Source organism: Branchiostoma lanceolatum, chromosome 15, assembly GCF_035083965.1.
Source record: "Branchiostoma lanceolatum isolate klBraLanc5 chromosome 15, klBraLanc5.hap2, whole genome shotgun sequence".
In the NCBI taxonomy this organism is placed as follows: Eukaryota; Metazoa; Chordata; class Leptocardii; order Amphioxiformes; family Branchiostomatidae; genus Branchiostoma; species Branchiostoma lanceolatum.
Window position 1 is genome coordinate 16,809,178 of NC_089736.1, and position 18,241 is coordinate 16,827,418.

An 18,241-nucleotide genomic window follows, 5' to 3' on the forward strand; every position below is an offset into this window, starting at 1 on the left:
GCCCCTTCTTTTCTATGAGCCTTTTTCCGCAATGGTCGAGCATTTTGTGCCCGAATTATAGGTGTTGGCCAATCAGGTAGCGGGACTTTTCTTTGTAAGGTTTGAAAATGTTTTATCATGTTATCATATACCATGTTGACTGTTTTTAGCGCGTGTACCTTGAGTTGTCATCGTGACATCACCTAACGCTTTACCTCAAAATGTCACTCTAGTGATGTACTTTATTTTCAATGTTAAAATAATTCAATAAAGTGAAAAAAATTCGTATCACATAGTACACTTGGCTCCTCCGGTTATATGTTTCATTTCATCTTGATTATTGATACCAGGGCAGGACCATGTAAATTCCATAATGAATGGTGTCTGCTCCTATGTTGCGTTTTATATCTATTCCTTTTAAAATAGATAAAAAATAAAATGTTGAGGATTTTATATGTAATGTTTTACTTGCCGTGGCCTAAGATAAAATCAAACCTTAAAAGCAACAAAGGGATTTGATAGAGGTTGGAATAAAGCTTTGTATAATAACAGCAAAGACTGACCCTGAAACCTTTACTTGTGGAAACGCAGCCAAGTGATTTGTGGTGACACTGAAGCCTTGGAACTTGAAACTTTCAAGGATGCAGTACTGTCGCAGAACACCAGTCGGCGCTTCAGTACTATCATTAAACGGGACTCAACAGTTGACGCCAAATAAGAACAAGGTTTTGAATAATTGGAAATCCTTTTTGGTCTTATTTTTGTGAAATCCGAGCAGCTGAGGTGTGGTTATGGTAGGAAACGTTGTAGAGATGGTGGAAGGGTCGTCTGTCTGCTGTTCGGAGCCTGAAGGACCAATTAAAGGGCTCTGGTTAGTGGGGTTTATTTGCAGAGAGAATTCCGTCCCATTTTATTGCGCAAAATCAGACCTAACAAAAAATGTCTTTTTGATTTTTTTTTCAGTCTGTAAATATTGTTTCTATATCCTTTAAAGCTTCAGCCCCATCATTTCGTCGTCCTACGATTTCGGAATTAATGACGAAAAAGAAGGGAATAAATGCATTTTCCTCCTTAGATTTGCTTCGTTTCATAGGAATTTATTTCCTTTTTGGCAACGGCATATTTTTCAACATACCTTTTACTAACTTAAGTCGACTACAGCTACCTCAATGTAATGCAAATAAGAATCAATTGCTAAAGGTATAAAGCTAAAGGTGCTAACAATTAAACATTGCTAATACTAAAGTGTACATCTGTACTGCTTTTTTTCTAAATAGGAGCCATCCGAATATTTCCAAATTGATGGTTCAGATGTTGAGGAATTTTTACTTATCCAACCGCATGTGGTCCATATGAACATTTTTCGTCGGAAAAACAATTCCTTCCATGGTTTTGTTTGCGTTCATGCCTTACAACTTTACAGAAATTCTTAATGAAACTTGCTGATTATATTCTAAAATTTGTGTGTTCACCACCGGGGTTCCCCTATAATTCCCATTGTTTTTTAACACGTAATATGGAAGACATTCTTGTACAGTAACAGAAATTTGTTATCATTGCTTGTGATTGCTATTATATAGCAACATGCTATTGTTTCGTAGAAAAGGAAGATATTGCTAGTGTCACCGAAAAGTAAACAGATCTACAATGGATATCACTCAAACAAAGGGAAAAGGTCAAGAGACAAGACTATACATGATGTACAAAATGACTTTGAACTATGCGATTTAGATATGCTAAGATTAGGTGTGACTAGTCGGTGTAATTTAACCAGTCGGTAAATTACGCCAAATGGGGCATGCTTATACCAGCTGTAAAAATACACATATAAAGGATACCGACATGAAGAATAATGTAGCATTTTAGTGTAAAATGTGGTTTTTACTCATTCTGCATAAATTATGACGATGAGACAAATGAGTACCCTTCTGTTACACTATAAACATATCCGAAAACCCATCATAGATTATGATGGTATATTAACATCACAAATTATATAGGAAATTAAAAACAACTAGAATGGCAACATTTGCGAGCAAATACAGCATGTTTAGCCATACTCCTCGCCATGCAAAAAATGGACTCTCCCAAAATAACAATGGACCATTCTAAAATACTCCCACTAAAAAAATGGATCACCCCAGTCCAAAATTGAGTTTAAAAACAATTATCAGTCTCTCCATACAGGAATGGAGTCTTCCAGTAGCACCTCAACACAATATGGACCAGTCCAAAACCATATCCACTTATTGATTAACAAATACACTTCTGCTAACAAATGGACTTTTTCATAATCATTCCAGCTCAAAATTGAAATAAATAATTAAAGAATCCTTCCCTTGCAAGAATGGGATATTCCGTGCCATCTCCATGTAAACTAGACCAATCGAAAAATATCCGCTGAAAATTACACTCTTGCACATAATCAATCCAGTTCAAAATTGAATTAAAAAAGATCAACCCCAGGGAAGAATGAAGTTTTCCACAGTATACATAATGATATATATGAAGATTTGACAGGAGAAGAAGGAAATGACCAAAAACAACATATTTCAGCGATAGTATGGGTGAAATATAAAAATGTGACACCCCTTTTTTTGAATGCATGATTCAATAGTATACACTTTGGGTTGAAAATAACGAAACGAAAAAATTCTTTGTTTAAAAATCGTTTTGAAAGGCTGTATGCCAAACATTTGAACGAGGGCCTGTGTAAATGACCAAGGCAGACACATGCCAAATTTCACATTATTTTGGTTTAATACATAGGAACTGGAGATGTGTATCTTTGTTAAAAAAAGACTGAACAAAGCCATGTAATCACATGTCCTAGGAATTCCCATACCATATTTGGCATGAATACTCACTGTACTAGCACACCTGCGCCAGAAATGCAAGATAATTAGATTAACTCAATTGATCAATCAGGTGGTCGCAAGGCTCACAGGCATGCAAGGCCAGGTGCAAGGCACTTGGGGTCACTGACCTTTAGGTCATATGTTGTATTGAAAGTGACAGAAGTGGCAAATATTGTCAAGAAAGCCCAAAATAAATCGTTTTTAAGAAATGTATGCCAAAAATGGGAATGTTGTCCTTGAAATATTTATTCAAGGCACATATACAGCAAATTTCAGGTCATTCGGTTGAAATACCAGGGCGCAAGAGGCCAAGATATGCATCATTGGCCATAAAAACCTCAATAAAATCACTTTCAAGGTCAATATCAAAAAAAGGAAAAAAACGCATATTGGTTTTTGCCTACATTACCTTTGTACCAAATTTCAGGTCATTTGGTATAAAAATGACAGAGATGAATCGATTTGAAGATTTGACAGGAGGAGAAGAAACTGAGTAAAAACAATATGTTGAGCCATACTAGGTATGGCTAAACATAAATATTTGCGATGAAAATTGACGTTATACACTATGTGTGTCTAGGTACTAGGTGGCAGACTATGATTCATAAGTAAATTTTAAATTCTTAACTCATACATATTCTAACATTTCAAATTCAATATCATACCCATGCTATCAGTATGCTTTTGAAAGCGATATTATTGTTAAGTAGAATAATACGGAACTGAATCTGTTGACATGATAATATTATTATCATCTGATCTGTTGTGATACTGTTATCATTTGAAACTATAATTATGTTATGAATTGTTAGATTTATGTTATTTTTTGCTTATGTTTTGATAACTGCGCTAGACTGATTGTTAATCTCTAATATTTCAGTATAGAATTTGATATATAATTTTTATATGCAACCAATTACTATTTTGTCAACATTTTGTTACTATTATTATTGTCTGATTTGGTGTCATATTGTTATTTTTTTTATCACTTACTACTATAATTATGTAATGAATTGTTAGATTTATGTTATTTTTTTGGTCATTTAGATGGGGGAAGACCTTGTATAAGCCACCATTGCTCTTTCTTCTTACTCTTTTGTATTATGTACTACAAATTGATTTTGATATGTGCAAATAAATCAAATCAAGGAGAGTATTGTAGAATTTCAAGCAACATGCGGTTTTTCTTCAATTTCTGCAAAACTTATTATAATGAGCATTGATAATTGACACCAAAACCTGTCAAAGTATTTTCGATAGATTATTGAAACTGTATATGTACACTTATTACACAAAGATTTACACTAATTACACAAAGGTTCACACAAATTAAAATAAGATCCACCTAGAAAAAAATTGCATTTGTTTGGACCCCATACAGCCAGATTCATCGAAAAAAACTGTAGTGGTCGGATGAGGTTTTAAAAAAATGTTATTTTTACTGTATTCAGTTCAGGCGGGACCCAATATCATTGCTTATGGAACTTCTTTACACCGTAAGTCAAAACAATGCCATACATGTCCACCTATTGTTCTTTATCAGTACTCATTGCTCAATGCTTACAACTATTCTACCAACATTACAGAATCCACAAATCACAGATTGTTTTGTTTCAGGTTTTCCCTGTCTCCATAAAAAAGTTGATTCTTTAGACAATTTTTTTTTTAAAGATTAGAGTTGCCAATGATCCAACATTATTCTTAGTTCGCAGTATCACTGCGCTAACATTGTTAAGTACACATTTTCTTCGACATTGCAAAGACAGTCTTGTTACCATTATCTTTAAGTTGTCATATAATACAAAGAGTACAAAATATATTACATGTAAATGGCTTAAGGTTTTCTCCCGGGCTAACTTGGCTTTTATACTTTCCATTGTTTTCTTACTAATGAATTAAAAAGAACTGTTGGAGTACTGAATATCGATAGCTGGTCATGAAAGAATTCTGTATCTTTTTTTTTTTACCATATGGATGACGTCATCACATTTTACTGCCCTTAATATGATTTTTCAAAGATAAAATACAGCACTTATAGGTACAAAACAGTGCAATGAAACTATGTTTTCCATGTGCATAATGATCGAAGCTACAAACATACGTCCGCAGAAAGTGACATATACTTACCATCCGTAGTTATTAAAAATTATAGTTTTTACCTCTTAAATAAAATTCTAATAACTATAGCCACTTCATTGATATCAATTTGTGCGAACGTACGTTTGTAGCTTTGATCATTATTCACTTTAAAAAAACATAGTTTCATTGCAGTGTAATGTACCAATGTGCTGTATTTTAGGTTTAAAAAAATCTTATTAAGGGCACTAAAATTTGGTGACGTCCTCCATTTGGTCCACAAAATCATATTTAGAATTCTTTCATGACCAATTATAAAGATTCAGAAGACTACAGTTCTTTCTTAATCTGTTAATGAGAAAACAATGAAAAGTCAAAAAGCCAGTTTAGCCGGGGAGGAAACCTTTATGTTTTAACCAAGAAAGTTGTTCTCCGTTTGCAAAAATGATTTCTCAACAGATAAAAGAGACTTTTAATGGATAACAATTTTCTTTCCAGCTATATGAACTGACAGGCTACAATTCTGCAACTAGAACCAAAACAACATCTTGAGACATATTGTTAATACCATGATGTCACCAAACCAGTCAGATTTTCTTCTAACCATTTCACAATTGGTCCGTTTTTTTTATGGTCATGGTCAGTTTGCCGGAGTAGCTTGACAGATAAATCTGATGCTTTTTCTACAGTAGTCATCGTTCCACATAGGATAGCCAATGGGACCTGTCCAGTAATATACGCAAAGTTTGTAGGCATTTAAATGGAGCCATCTGTGGTTGTTGGGCTGTCCTGGACCCCATCCCTGCATGAAAAAGAGGTCAAAAGTCAGACAATAACAACAGTATAATGCCGTACCTTGCGGTTACATGTAAATGTTACTTCACATCTACCAACCAGATTGTACATTCCCATCCTTTCATTAGGATGATTCCCAATGCTGTCTGTCGCGGAAACTAAACCAGAGTTCTGAGACCTCATAACTCTTTGAAATATATAGTGCTGTTAAACATTTTTATTAAGATGTATTCCATATTTGCATGGTCGATGCATAGTGACGTTCACACTCAACTAACTTTCACATGTCACATGTATGTAATTCCCATCATATAGCACTTAGAAATTACGGCATGCGAAGAATGTCCAATCGATTCCCAAGTCAAGGAAGAAGATCTGAAGAGATAAAAAAGAACAGTCTATCATTCACTATACCATACCATTGTCATTATACTATAGTCATTTGCTCAGCATTTCTGCTGACTACATAAATTTCTGAATAAAGGCAACGGTTTATGCCAAACACTATCTTTTTGCACGCTCGCATCGGATTTTGTGTTCCCACTGGATGCCATCCATATAATCAAATCAACACCATGGTCTTATTTGGATATCTAGTATACGTTAATCTTACGCCTGTCCTTCATTCCTATAACATCTAGATCTTGTTATGTACAACAATAGAATTATAGAAATTCCGAATTAATCATAAGAATATACATAATCTATATCCATCAATGTTACTCTCTTACTAAATTATAAATCATAAACATGTCTAAATTGGCCTTTCATAGAAAGTATTTGGTTTATAAGATTTCCTAATTAGTTATACGAATCAGATCATGTCTATCATTATGTCATTGTAATGTAATTTTTTCGTCAAGCTAGAATAGAAGAGAATAGGACATACAGAATCATTATCATCATCTCTCTCTTACTCTTTCTATCTAAAGATACCCACGAAAGTAGGCGCTGCAGTGCCAAAGTTAACCGCCAGGAAACCCTAAATCGATCATTTTGTAAGGTACACACAACCTACCAAAGACCATCACAATCCATCTGGCAGTTTCTTACATATACCTCTATATACATAATCTATAGAAGAAACTATTCCTCCATTTTGCATGGAGCTAAAGATACAGCTATTGCAATTAGCTTTCTAATCTTGACTTAAGGTTCTTGTGTTCCTAGAAAGCTTTTTACCGATAGCACACAGGTTGACTCAGACTACCTTGTAATTTCCCAAAGCAGATCCATCCATCCATCGCCAGTTTCTTTTCTTGAGGTTGAAACGCCCCTCATCCTTCATGCCGATCCAATGGTTGAGTTTGTCTCCTTCAATGCTGACAAGCTTTCCGAGTGTGACGTCCAATTCTGCTGTCTTAGGCATGGCTAGTGTCGCACCCTCCATGCTGCAGGATCTTTTTGCGTGATAAAAAGACTTCCTCTGAAGACTGAGCCGAATGCACGTCCTTGCAATGAGTTTGTAGCCGGCTGGACAGCTGGCGTTGTTAGCTGCAGCAATTGAGCGGAAACTATAAGACATCTCACAGCTCCGAGAGCGCCGTGGGGATCATGGTTAAGATCACACGTTAAGGCATTTAGACCTTAACAACCATTCCCGTGGCATTTTAGAGTGTTTTTATAGTGTTATGTTTTGTGTGTCCATATCATGGGCGTTTATAAAATTCAAATGATAAAGTTTTTTCTTTGAGAAAGTGTAATGTGAGGTGGTGTGAAAATGAATTTGGTGGTTGACAGGTGAACGTTACCAAATAAAGCTTGTTTGATGACTGATGGGCCTTAACGTCTACACTAGACCACAATGCATATACATAGTGCACTTTAAACTTGGACATGGTTTATAGAAATCGTACATTCTCATTTTTCTTACAATTTTCTGCCTTTAAGTTAGTATTATTTCCTATTTTGACAATGTTTTAACAATTGCACTACACTGACAGTATGTAATTAGAGATATACAAAATAGAGATAACTTTAAAGAAATATATTTAGACTCCGACAGATTCATTCTGTAGAAGTGGGATTTATGTCACACCTTTGCTGGTCGTTGACGTGTTTTTCTTTTCAGTCGTCAGGATCGTCCCCCGCTGCGTCACGTTAGTCACAGGTAACGACACTTGAGGAAGTGCCATCACATCCTGTCCAGAACAGAAGATACAAACAAGAAAGTTACGCTGCAGGAACAAGTAAAGCCGACAGACCTAAAATTGATTTCACGTTTATATCACTTAATTCTTTCAAGTATCTTCTTTCCCTTCCTTTATACAAATATAATTGTTATATTGTATATCACTAATGGAGATCTAAATAAAACAAGCAAACAAACAAATATCAAAACTTACAGAAAAAATGTTCCTGGATTGCGATGATATTTACAATAAAATAGAGAACACCTATATACAATATGCAATATATGCATCCAAACGTTCAACACTGATATAACAAGTGCCCATTATTGCACATTAGGTTTTACTGATTGTTGTACAAACTGATTGCCTGATGTAGATAAGAGTTCTGTAATTTTTTTGTTCTTGTTGGGGGGATGGAGATGGTGTGTTTGTTCCTGAGTGACCGTCCAGTAGCTGCGGATATACAGGGGGGACGAGATCGTGTAGGGGGTGGCCACCTTAGAGCATCATTTTTTTTGTATATCCAAAAGTCTTCAATACAATATCAGATTTGTATAGGGATATTTGTGTAAGACAAAAATGAGGTACTATTGAAGGTTAATACAAACAGGAGAAATCATCGTACGTGGTAAATGACTTACACTGCTTGATGTTGCCTCAGGTTCTGGAGTTGCCATCTCTGACAGTGTGGTCGTTACGACTTGAAGTGTGCTTGAAACATGTGAGAGTGAGGATGTTGTCGTCATATCATGAGTGGTGACCTGTGCATTAGAGGCGGATATGAAGGTTCTGCCAATTGCAGACTTTACAAATCAAGACAGTACTACGATAATCAATACCTTATTTGCAATCCAAGTTTTCTTCATCAAGTCAAAATAGTTAAAAATCTATCTATGATATACATAATCCATAAGTTCCTCAAGGAACTGGTAAGGCAAATTCTTTTCTCTTAAGTATGGCTACTGTGTTTTGCATAAACTTTGATTATATTTTACGCTACGTAGAAAAAAATTCTTTCAAAGAAACATATGATGAACACATTGTTGAGCTTCGGAAATCCCTTTAGTATCTAGTTGATTCGGGAAGACATATTCAAATTACCATAAGAGCATGTTTATTTGTTTGGCTGCATACATGGTGCAACGGCCAAGGATGCCCGACTAGCAGTAGCTATTGTAAGGGGCTAACCTTGCTGCACAAATACATACATAATGATTTAAAATCATCACATTAATTAGAGCGTGAAGCTTTGCATGAACTATTTGAAGGGCAGGAGTCAGCTATGCAGTGACTTTTTCGCACTTCGGGTAGAAGAATTCCCTGTGCAGGTAAACTATGACTTTTTACAAACATGGAACTTAAGAAAAGACACTGACCGAATGAATTCCGGTTTTGTTTGGAGTGACAATGAGATGTATACCAGTAACAACCCCAGAGGCAATCAACGCAGCGACTGCACAAGCACAAATTATGACCCGGAGTAGAAAGGTGCGAGAAAATGTCCAGCAAATCATTTTCGCATCTGTGAAGAGTAAGTCTTGGTTTTAAAACTCTGACATAGAAAAAAACAAAGGTTTGGGGCATTAGAATCCAAGAAAACATCAATGATGTTATACCACCGTGTCTATAATGTGCATTGCCATACATTATCACCGATGCAATTGTTGAGGAATAAAATCATTCATTCATTAAAATTTCCGTATGGTGGAAAGGCTACAGGATGGCAAACAAAAGCCTTGACCGGGCTTCCCTACGGGAATATGGATCGTAAAATTCGGCAAAATAGGAATAATAAGCCATAAGGGTGATTTAACGGTGAGGGTCAATACCTCGCCTGTAAATGAAACTCGCTGGTGGCCAAACTTCCCTAGCCAATATTCCCCCTATAGCTCGCGTGGTTATTACCTTCGCCGAGAAGGTTATGCAGAGGGTAGCGTTTGTCTGTTTGTCTATTTGTTTGTAGTGGCACAGCATAACTCGAGAATGCCTTGATGGATTGTCTTGGTATTTGATATGTTGGTAGGTTTTGATGAGACCTAAAAACGATGAGATTTTGGGCCCCCTAGCGGCTTCTTACGGTACTGCAGCGGAACTTCCTGTTTTGATATCTCGTGTTCTGGACATGCTATGAAACTTATTTTTGAGTGGTAGATAGATCTTTGGACAGAGAGTAAGTGGTGTGGGTTTGGGCCCCCTAGCGGCTTTTTTGGAACTGCAGGAGCAGGTTTTGCGTCTGACTTTGAAAGGGAATAACTCAAGAAGGGCTTGATGGATGGTAATGATTTTTGGTAGGTAGATAGCTTGAGTGATGATGTACATGATTAGACACTTCTTATGCAAATCAGTATCTAATTTGCATAATTAATGAGGAAAGTTTATACATCCGCCAAATTCCATGATAGGACTCTGACACATGTGACATATGTAACTGAGGAAGAGAGAAATATTAATTGATATGAACTATGCAAATGAAGACCTCATATGCATAATTAATGAGAAAATACTATAACATGATGGCCTTGTTATCATTGTTATTATTCGTAGGTCGAATACGCTCTTTGTGGCTGAATTACGAGAAGTGCACAAATGGCGTATCTAGATCGCAAAGGTCTCTCATTCGTTTCACATGTGACCTCAATACGACAATTGCCCCATGTGTGGCCATAGGATTGCAGGTTTTGAACCCCTCACACCGGGAAGGACCCTTACTCTTTTTGATACGTGCATGGGGGCCCTTTAACGTGCCCAATGTGAGGCTCTCCTCAAACACGGGACCTCAATCTAAATGACTCCTAAACTCCAGAAGGCGGTGTTATTTTCCACTAGATTATGTATCAAGTAATAGATAATCAGCCGACTTTTTACAGAAATCTGCTTGTGGTTAATTTCACAAGGTGTGTTTTTTTAAGACGATATGATACTTATTAAACCCGTGCAGACCCTACCCACGTATTTCCTATGCGTAAACATACATCATTAATCGTGGATATTTTCGGCAAAAATGAGGGTGGTTAAGCACAATAAGACGGCCAATTGTTAATAAGATATAAAAGAACACATAGCAAGACGAGTTTTTCTTAACCCCCATGGCATTCTTTTCATAATCTAACTTTTGTCAGGCCTTGTCAGGCACACTGTATTAGGCCATAGGCGGAGGTTGTTAATTAATCAGAAAATAGAAGGTCACCTGGGGAATTCGGTAGAATACTGAATGCTTTTTTGATGCGCACGGTACTAGTGGGTACTAATCGTATACTGTAAATTAAAATCATTTTTTACTTCCTAAAATTATCATCTGTTGGAAAATAACTCCCCCCTCTGGAGTGTAGGACTCCTTTAACGTCCTATCCGAGGGACGTCCCTAACCAAAGTTAGGTACCCATTTACTGAGTGAAGTGAAGAAAGTCGTGTTAATTGCCTTTCCCAAGAGCAAAAAATCGTGGCATATCGGTGGTTTTGAACCCGGGACCCGTGTTGTGGGCGAAACACCCTACCGATTGTGCCACACCATGCCAAGACCAGTTAGTCTGGTAGAGACTAAATAAACATTACCTTTGTCGTCATCGTTCGGTATCTCACCAGGCACGTAGAGCGGATTGCTTCGCAAGTGAGAGTCGCCTCTCTGGATGGCATTAGGGATTGCAGCATCTTCCTCTTTATCCACTTGCTGTCCATCAAGTCCGGTGTGATGTTCAGCGTGCCGTTGGTTGTCGATGTCATCTTTGTCGACATAATGATACACGTGGCTGTCAGGGTCATCGGCACAGTCTTCAGTTTCTTCTTCTCCTAGTCTAGTAGGAATTGGCGGAAGCTCTATGCATTCAAGCCGGGGTAAAATGGAATAAAAGTACCAATATAACTACATGTCATGAAGAATAAAAGATTACCTGATACTTTAAAGTGTCTTGGAAAGTCACTCTGATACTCATCTCCAGATCTTTGATTATGGAATACATATAAAGATTATTAAAACTCATAACATTCTTATAATTTATACCTTCCCAAAAGTACTGACGACTTAGTTCAAAGCACTTTGTAAGAAAACGCAGCTTCTAAATAGGAACGACAGACTGCAATAGAGTAATGCAGGGGGATCTGATCTCGACATGTCGGACAGTCAACCGAGTACTATAACTCCCCACGCCTGCAACGGTTATAATCCAGGTATCACCCTCACAGCCAAACAAGAAGCGCACAGAGCGACGGCGTCAATCTAACCTACCAAGACAAGATGTCTTTAAGCATCGAGAAAGCCACACACAAGGCAAAACTAGTCTGGATGTGGGCTTGAATAAAGCTCTACACTGGAACATGCGGCTACAGCGTCTTTTCTAAAGATACGGCGTGAGTTTTTTTACGGTTGGCTTGAGATTGCCAACTACTTTGCCTGCCGACCAAGAGGGTATGGAAAGAATTCAACCGACTAACCATGAGATTGCACCAAGCCAACCAACCAACCAACCAACCAACCAACCAAAGAACCAACCAACCAAAACCGACCCAGCCAACCAACCAACCAACCAACCAACCAACCAACCAAGAGATTGAATTTTTAGAAATACCTTAGATGGTTAGTGATGACATGCATCAATTATGGTGACCGATATCTTTGTGGTGAAGTAGTAAGTCTTAAGGGCACAGGACGACTAGTGCCGGCTTGCACTGGCGTGTCCATGCTTAGTCATACACGCATCGCAATGCATGGTTTTCATCTCTCAGATAACTATGGGAGCCCTGTACTGTCAAGGTCGAAGTCCAATTAACCTCTGAACACAATGTAAACGAGGACGTCTATTTGGCCGATTGATGGAAAGATGGCGTCCATCTGACCGACCAAGCCAAGGAGCTACGGTGTCCATCTAACCTTCCAACAAACCTATGACGTCGACTCAACGAGTTAAACCAAGCATGGCTTTCGCTCAACCGACTGATCAAGGGATGGCGTCGTTTAAACAACCGTGCCTGCTTGAGACAGGTACTAACCATCACGCGCCTTTGTTTTGCTCTGATACTGTAAATGCATTAAGGTTCGCGTGGTTATTATTTCGTGCTAAGGCGAAAATGATGTGTTCGTGGTTTTAAGTTCGCGCCAGCGTTATTGTGACATAATGCTACAGTGTTGGACAAAAACATTTGTGGGGGTTTTAAGTTCGCGATGAAACGGTCATGGCAAAAACCGCTAACATAAAACCACCGCGAACATTTCTGCATTTACAGTACTTTGATCCCTATTCCACTAAACGGCGATCTGGCTACGCTCTTGTTGTGATCTGGACCGGATTTTTCTAATCCTATATTTCATCATAAGAATCTACCGCATGTAAAAGTATGACTAAGAAGAAGAAAAACGCACCACACACAGATCGTCAAATGATTCATTTCATTTATGATGTATGTTGAGCGCTGTGTTAAATTGAAGGTCACATAGAGCATGTGGTGAGAGCGCCGTCCTTGTGGAATGGGGTATAAGTGATAGATCTTGCTGCAGTACGTTCCATGGTCAGCACGCACCGGGCAGGGCAGTATTACTACTAGAATGTAGCGTTCGTCACAGCTAACGAAATAAAGACAGACATTCCAGAAAAATAAAGATAAATGTCTTAGCACATGCTTTCAAACTGCCATTGTACAAAGATTTCTAGTAATTTGGTCGAAATATGAAAGTGATACATGAAATATTGTTTGTGCAAATAGCTAACCCCAGGTGTAAATAAATCTGTTTTGCTACGTGTCCGGGGGAGAATTAAAAGGTAACATGGCCCTTTTGAATGTTAAGACTCGAGGTCCGCGCATCTTACGTATATATAAGCATTTCAGTAAAACCCCATTCATCCCACGCCCGCTCACTGTAAATAATGTCAACCTCCAGGAAGTCACGTCTATGAGGATCCTGGGTATCCATTTTCAATTGAATCCATTTTCAATTGAAAGTGGGACATCCATGTCAACTCTATATATCACAAAGCCAGCAAACGGCTATTCCTTTTGTGCAAACTTAAACATTTCCAACTCCCTGTTGACGACCTTTTTACCGTTTACATCACCTACATCCGACCTGTTGTTGAGTATGATGCTCCTGTATGGCAGTCTGGACTCCCTGCCAATCTCGGTAACAAGCTCGAGAAAGTGCAGCGTCGGGCATTGAGAATAATTCTCGGTGCCGACTTCACCTCTTACTCTGAAGCATGTGAGCGACTCGATCTGCCAACTCTCCAAACACGCCGCCAAGAACTGACCGTGAAGTTTGCCCAGTCACTCGAACAATCCGAACTGTACAGACATTTCCTGCCCCCTTCAAGATTGGATGTGAGTGGCAGAAAGACCAGGTCATCTCACAGACTGAACAGCATGTTATGTAGAACTGAGAGATATCGCTCAAGTGCAATTCCATACATGATACGGTTGTTGAACAACATCTGATATATTGTTAATTCCAGCCCTTTCTTTGATGTCGTACTTTCGTCAATACTTCTGTTTGTCAAATTTTAAATGTTCTATATATCGTGTAAGTAACATAGGCTTTATTGAGGCTATTTTAACCTGTTAAAAGTGAGTAATTTGTAAGTAAGTCACCTTAATATTTTAATACGAAGGTCGTCTATTGTAACGAAAACCCACGCATTTTAGCCTGTGGCTGCCATGTGGTGTTTCGCTGTTTGTTTGTTTGAATCGAATAAACCTTTATTATATAGTGAATACGGAGCTGTATCTGAATTATGCATTGATAAAGAAGGCCTTCAGATTAAAGAAAAAATTACCAATGCGATAAATGTATTAGAAATGCCGGTGTGGAAAGCATAATAATTATTAAAATATTTAATGGATTAAGTCGCACAATCTCAGTGGGAATCGTTCTCAAGAAGGTAAGGACGAAAAAGAGCAGGATGATAAGATGCCACAGAAACATTGATTCGTAGAATAAGATATCTCACATAGATATCTAAATAATAACAGACATTAATAATAGAGGTATAGTTTCTAGCCTGTCTGTCTGTTGACAAAAGAAGGGATAGAGATTTATCATAGATAGTGAGATCTACGTCCGACATATTAAATAAACTAAAATGTATTTAGATTTTCCTTTTTGAAGAATTTTTGAAGATTTATGTTTCTTTTATATCTAAGGCCATCTTGACATGGTCATATGGATGACATCCTCTGGGAACTCTAAAACTAATGCGAGCGTGAGAATAGAAAAAGTTTGACAAGAAAAAAAGGTTAACAGACGACTAACACAGAGAGTAAGGTAGAGCGAAAAATAAATTCTTCATTTTCACTTCTTTACATCCTTTTCTTTGACTCTGAACTAATTTTGGCACTCTTCGACGTTAGTGTCGTTTTCCAATGTTTATCTATTTTAATTTACCGCATGGATTTGATCATTTTGCAGCTACTTTGTGTGATGTACGGTAAATGTCAGAAGCTTTTGTTTTTGGAAACAGACGAAAAATGATGCGCGCGCGGATGTCATCAGTATGATAAAAAAACCAACATGGCCTAAGCGTTTAACTTTATTCCAAATAATTCAAAACTATTCCCTCAAGGCTAAACCCTCAAGGTGACTCGGTTCTGCCTACTCCATTCTTTTGAACATATACACGGGTATGATGAAAGAAGCTACATGTGAGGAAAATCTCAAAACAATCATCGTAAATAATTCTTTTGTGTGAAATAATGTTTTGTTGCTTGAGACTAATCATTGTAAAGGTAGATAACATTTTTCGACTTACAGGCTGTGGACTGAACTTTAAGCGCTGAACATTTAAGGTAGTAGACATTATACAGTAGAATGTTTACACCCTTCATTACGTCAACATTCTCGCAAGAATACTCTACAAATTGTCCTCCCTACATTGAGGGAGGACTGATAGAAGACACCTCCGACTTGTCAATGCAAAATTTCAGTAAATAAAACAAAATTCTACAAAAGGTGAACTTAAATCATTAATCGATGAAACTAACCATGAAGTTCTTGTTCTTACAGAAACATGGCCTGATATTACATGCAATATTTCATAACTCTTTCCAAGCCACCTGACGATATATGTGTTCTTTACAAATAAAACAGATCAAAGCCGACTTCGTTTGCTTACAAGAACCCCAGCTGGAGTCTGATTTTAAAATGGTTTGGGTTAAAGTCCAACTTGCAGGTGCTAAATCTCTGTACATGTGTAGGTATCATAGAACACGTGCACGTTTTTTTACGCGCTCGAACTCACGGCGCTCCATCAATGGTTGCCAGAGAGGTCATGTTTTGATGGATGGATTTCAAACAGATTTATTCAAAGAATATACTTGAGTAAGAAATGCATCCATACTGTTCATCAGCCATTCACGTTCCGTGTTACAAGCGGCAATGCTCTGACACGTTTTAGCGAATAAACCTTCTGATTTAGTGTTACGCTAGACAGTTTGCCTAACTCAGCAAGTAATTCTGCCCTCTTACGAAATTGGTCAACATCAACAAAACTCCGTCTACCTTTGGCAAATATCGTCGCTATCTTTGTACTTTGTACCAATCACATGTTAAAGAGTACCAGATCTCTGGACCTCCCTGTGCGTTGATTCGTCCCGCCACCATCACGGCCAGAAAAGAAAGGCAGGAAAACAACGTCGCCAGACGACAGCGCTGTTTACGTTGTTTTTCTTTGGTTGGTTTTTATGAAGTTATATTTCTGTGTATAATAATCGTGTGTCTGTTTTGTACAGATCGTATATTTAGAGGCGCGGGCCGTCTCTATGCATTGACCCCCTATTCAGCGCTTCCATAATTATTGTCAATACACTATTTTTCGACAGAACAATAAATGAATATGTACATTACATACTATGAATGCAAATGACAGATATGTGCATCGACTTAAGCTTGCCTTATTGACTACCATTTTAGCATAGTCAGTGGTAACAAACACTTTGTAATTATGCATAATAAGATCAGTAAAAAATATCCATGCGATATTAGGGCGCCTGCGATGTTAAGGCGACCCCGTGAGACCAATCCATATAGAAAATATGCTACAGGAGAAACAACCATGTGTGGATCGCTGGGGATTTTAACCTCCCAGGTTGGGACTGGACGGATCCCCTATATCCAGTCTTAAAACCACCATGTGCCTACCCAGGGCTACACAGACAGTTTGTACACATGCTTGGCGGCCAAAATCTGTCATGCTTTTCAGCTGCATAGCATCACTTGTTAGATCAACTACTACAGGCTCTTACTTGAACCTAGTGTTGCGAAGGCGGAGTCCCTTTCCCTGTTTGAGACCCCCCCCCTGAAAATACGTAAGTACTAACACCAATAATTTCTCTTGTCTTGGTCTTGGCACATGTCATTATCTACCCCAATTCCTACCCTTTGTTCGTTTGCAACCGGTACTAACATTAGCACAGCTGCTTATAATCCACTCCATGGGTGGCTAAAAAGTAAGATTTAAGGAAGATGATGATGAATGGTATGTATTTTCCTGCAAAGACTTAGTTTGATCAATGATAAAATCAGGCAACAAAATTATACAAAATAAAAAAGGTACATTTGGATATCTGAATGTGAATGCAAAACACATTAGACACAGGCCTTGCCATGTTGTACGTCAAATACATCAAGAATCCAAAACGTTACCTCGTTTTCCTGTTTGTTTGCAGGAACCAGGTCCGTACATCGCATTATTCACTAATCCAATGATGTTGGAGCGTACAGTTACAGGAAACGCGGTACTCGTGTTAATGCCGGATGGTAGTTCGCCATCTTCCTTTGGAGCACCAGTCTGCTTACTTGGGCTGGTGTCGACTCGTGCGTCAGGCTGGTTCACGTGGCCGCCATCATTGTTCGTGTTACTCTCGCTGTTTTCCATTTCTGTGACAAACGAATCGGATGTGTGAACTCTCGCCTGTATTTAATTTGGGGTTCTTTTGTACAACAGATGCACATTTACACCATTTCTTTTATCCATTCCCTTGAAGTTTAGGTTGCTGCCATCCAGTAGGTTGTTGATTAATACATAGCAGTTTATTACGAACGATGTATCTATAATTATCACTTTATAATATTATCTGTCATTTATCAGGGAGCAGTATTTGCTTATCATAAGTATAAAATAAGCAAATTCATTTGAATCTTCCTTTAACAAATTACAGATGCTAAAAATATCATTAAGACATCATTGTAGAATTTTCACCATAAATTATGCAAAAGCATCTTTTTCTGATGATATTCACCTCTATCTAACATACATACTTTATCTATCATCCTGATGCAGTCTCAGCTCAGGTGGTCAGGATATGTAGTCCGTATGCCAGACCATCGACTGCCGAAGAGACTGTTCTACGGTGAACTTGAAGTAGGCACACGCCTGCGTGGTGGCCAGAAAAAGCGCTACAAAGACTTTTTAAAGGCATCTA

At 38.0% G+C, this 18,241-nt stretch overlaps 1 protein-coding gene and 1 long non-coding RNA gene across 2 annotated transcripts; both read right to left on the reverse strand.

Moving 5' to 3' along the window:
* Positions 1-6,909: 6,909 nt before the first annotated feature.
* LOC136420333 (killer cell lectin-like receptor subfamily B member 1) lies at positions 6,910-8,596 on the reverse strand. The gene is made up of 3 exons (XM_066407181.1): positions 8,482-8,596; positions 7,747-7,849; positions 6,910-7,202 (listed from the first exon to the last, which is right to left on the reverse strand). The coding sequence occupies exons 1-3, from the start codon at positions 8,584-8,586 to the stop codon at positions 6,910-6,912; spliced, it is 501 nt and encodes a 166-aa protein (XP_066263278.1). The 5' UTR covers positions 8,587-8,596.
* Positions 8,597-9,222: 626 nt separating this feature from the next.
* Positions 9,223-17,686, reverse strand: LOC136420392 (uncharacterized). Its single transcript, XR_010753202.1, has 3 exons — positions 17,463-17,686; positions 11,393-11,653; positions 9,223-9,362 (listed from the first exon to the last, which is right to left on the reverse strand). It is a non-coding gene; the product is annotated as an uncharacterized lncRNA (long non-coding RNA).
* Positions 17,687-18,241: the final 555 nt, after the last annotated feature.

Coding starts and splice junctions, on each gene's coding strand:
- LOC136420333 (XM_066407181.1), bottom strand. CDS start 8,586: ATGACGACAACATCCTCACTCTCACATGTTTCAAGCACACTTCAAGTC. Junction 7,850..8,481: donor CTGAGGCAACATCAAGCAGT/GTAAGTCATTTA, acceptor TGTTCTGGACAG/GATGTGATGGCACTTCCTCA. Junction 7,203..7,746: donor CACGTCAACGACCAGCAAAG/GTGTGACATAAA, acceptor CAATTGCTGCAG/CTAACAACGCCAGCTGTCCA.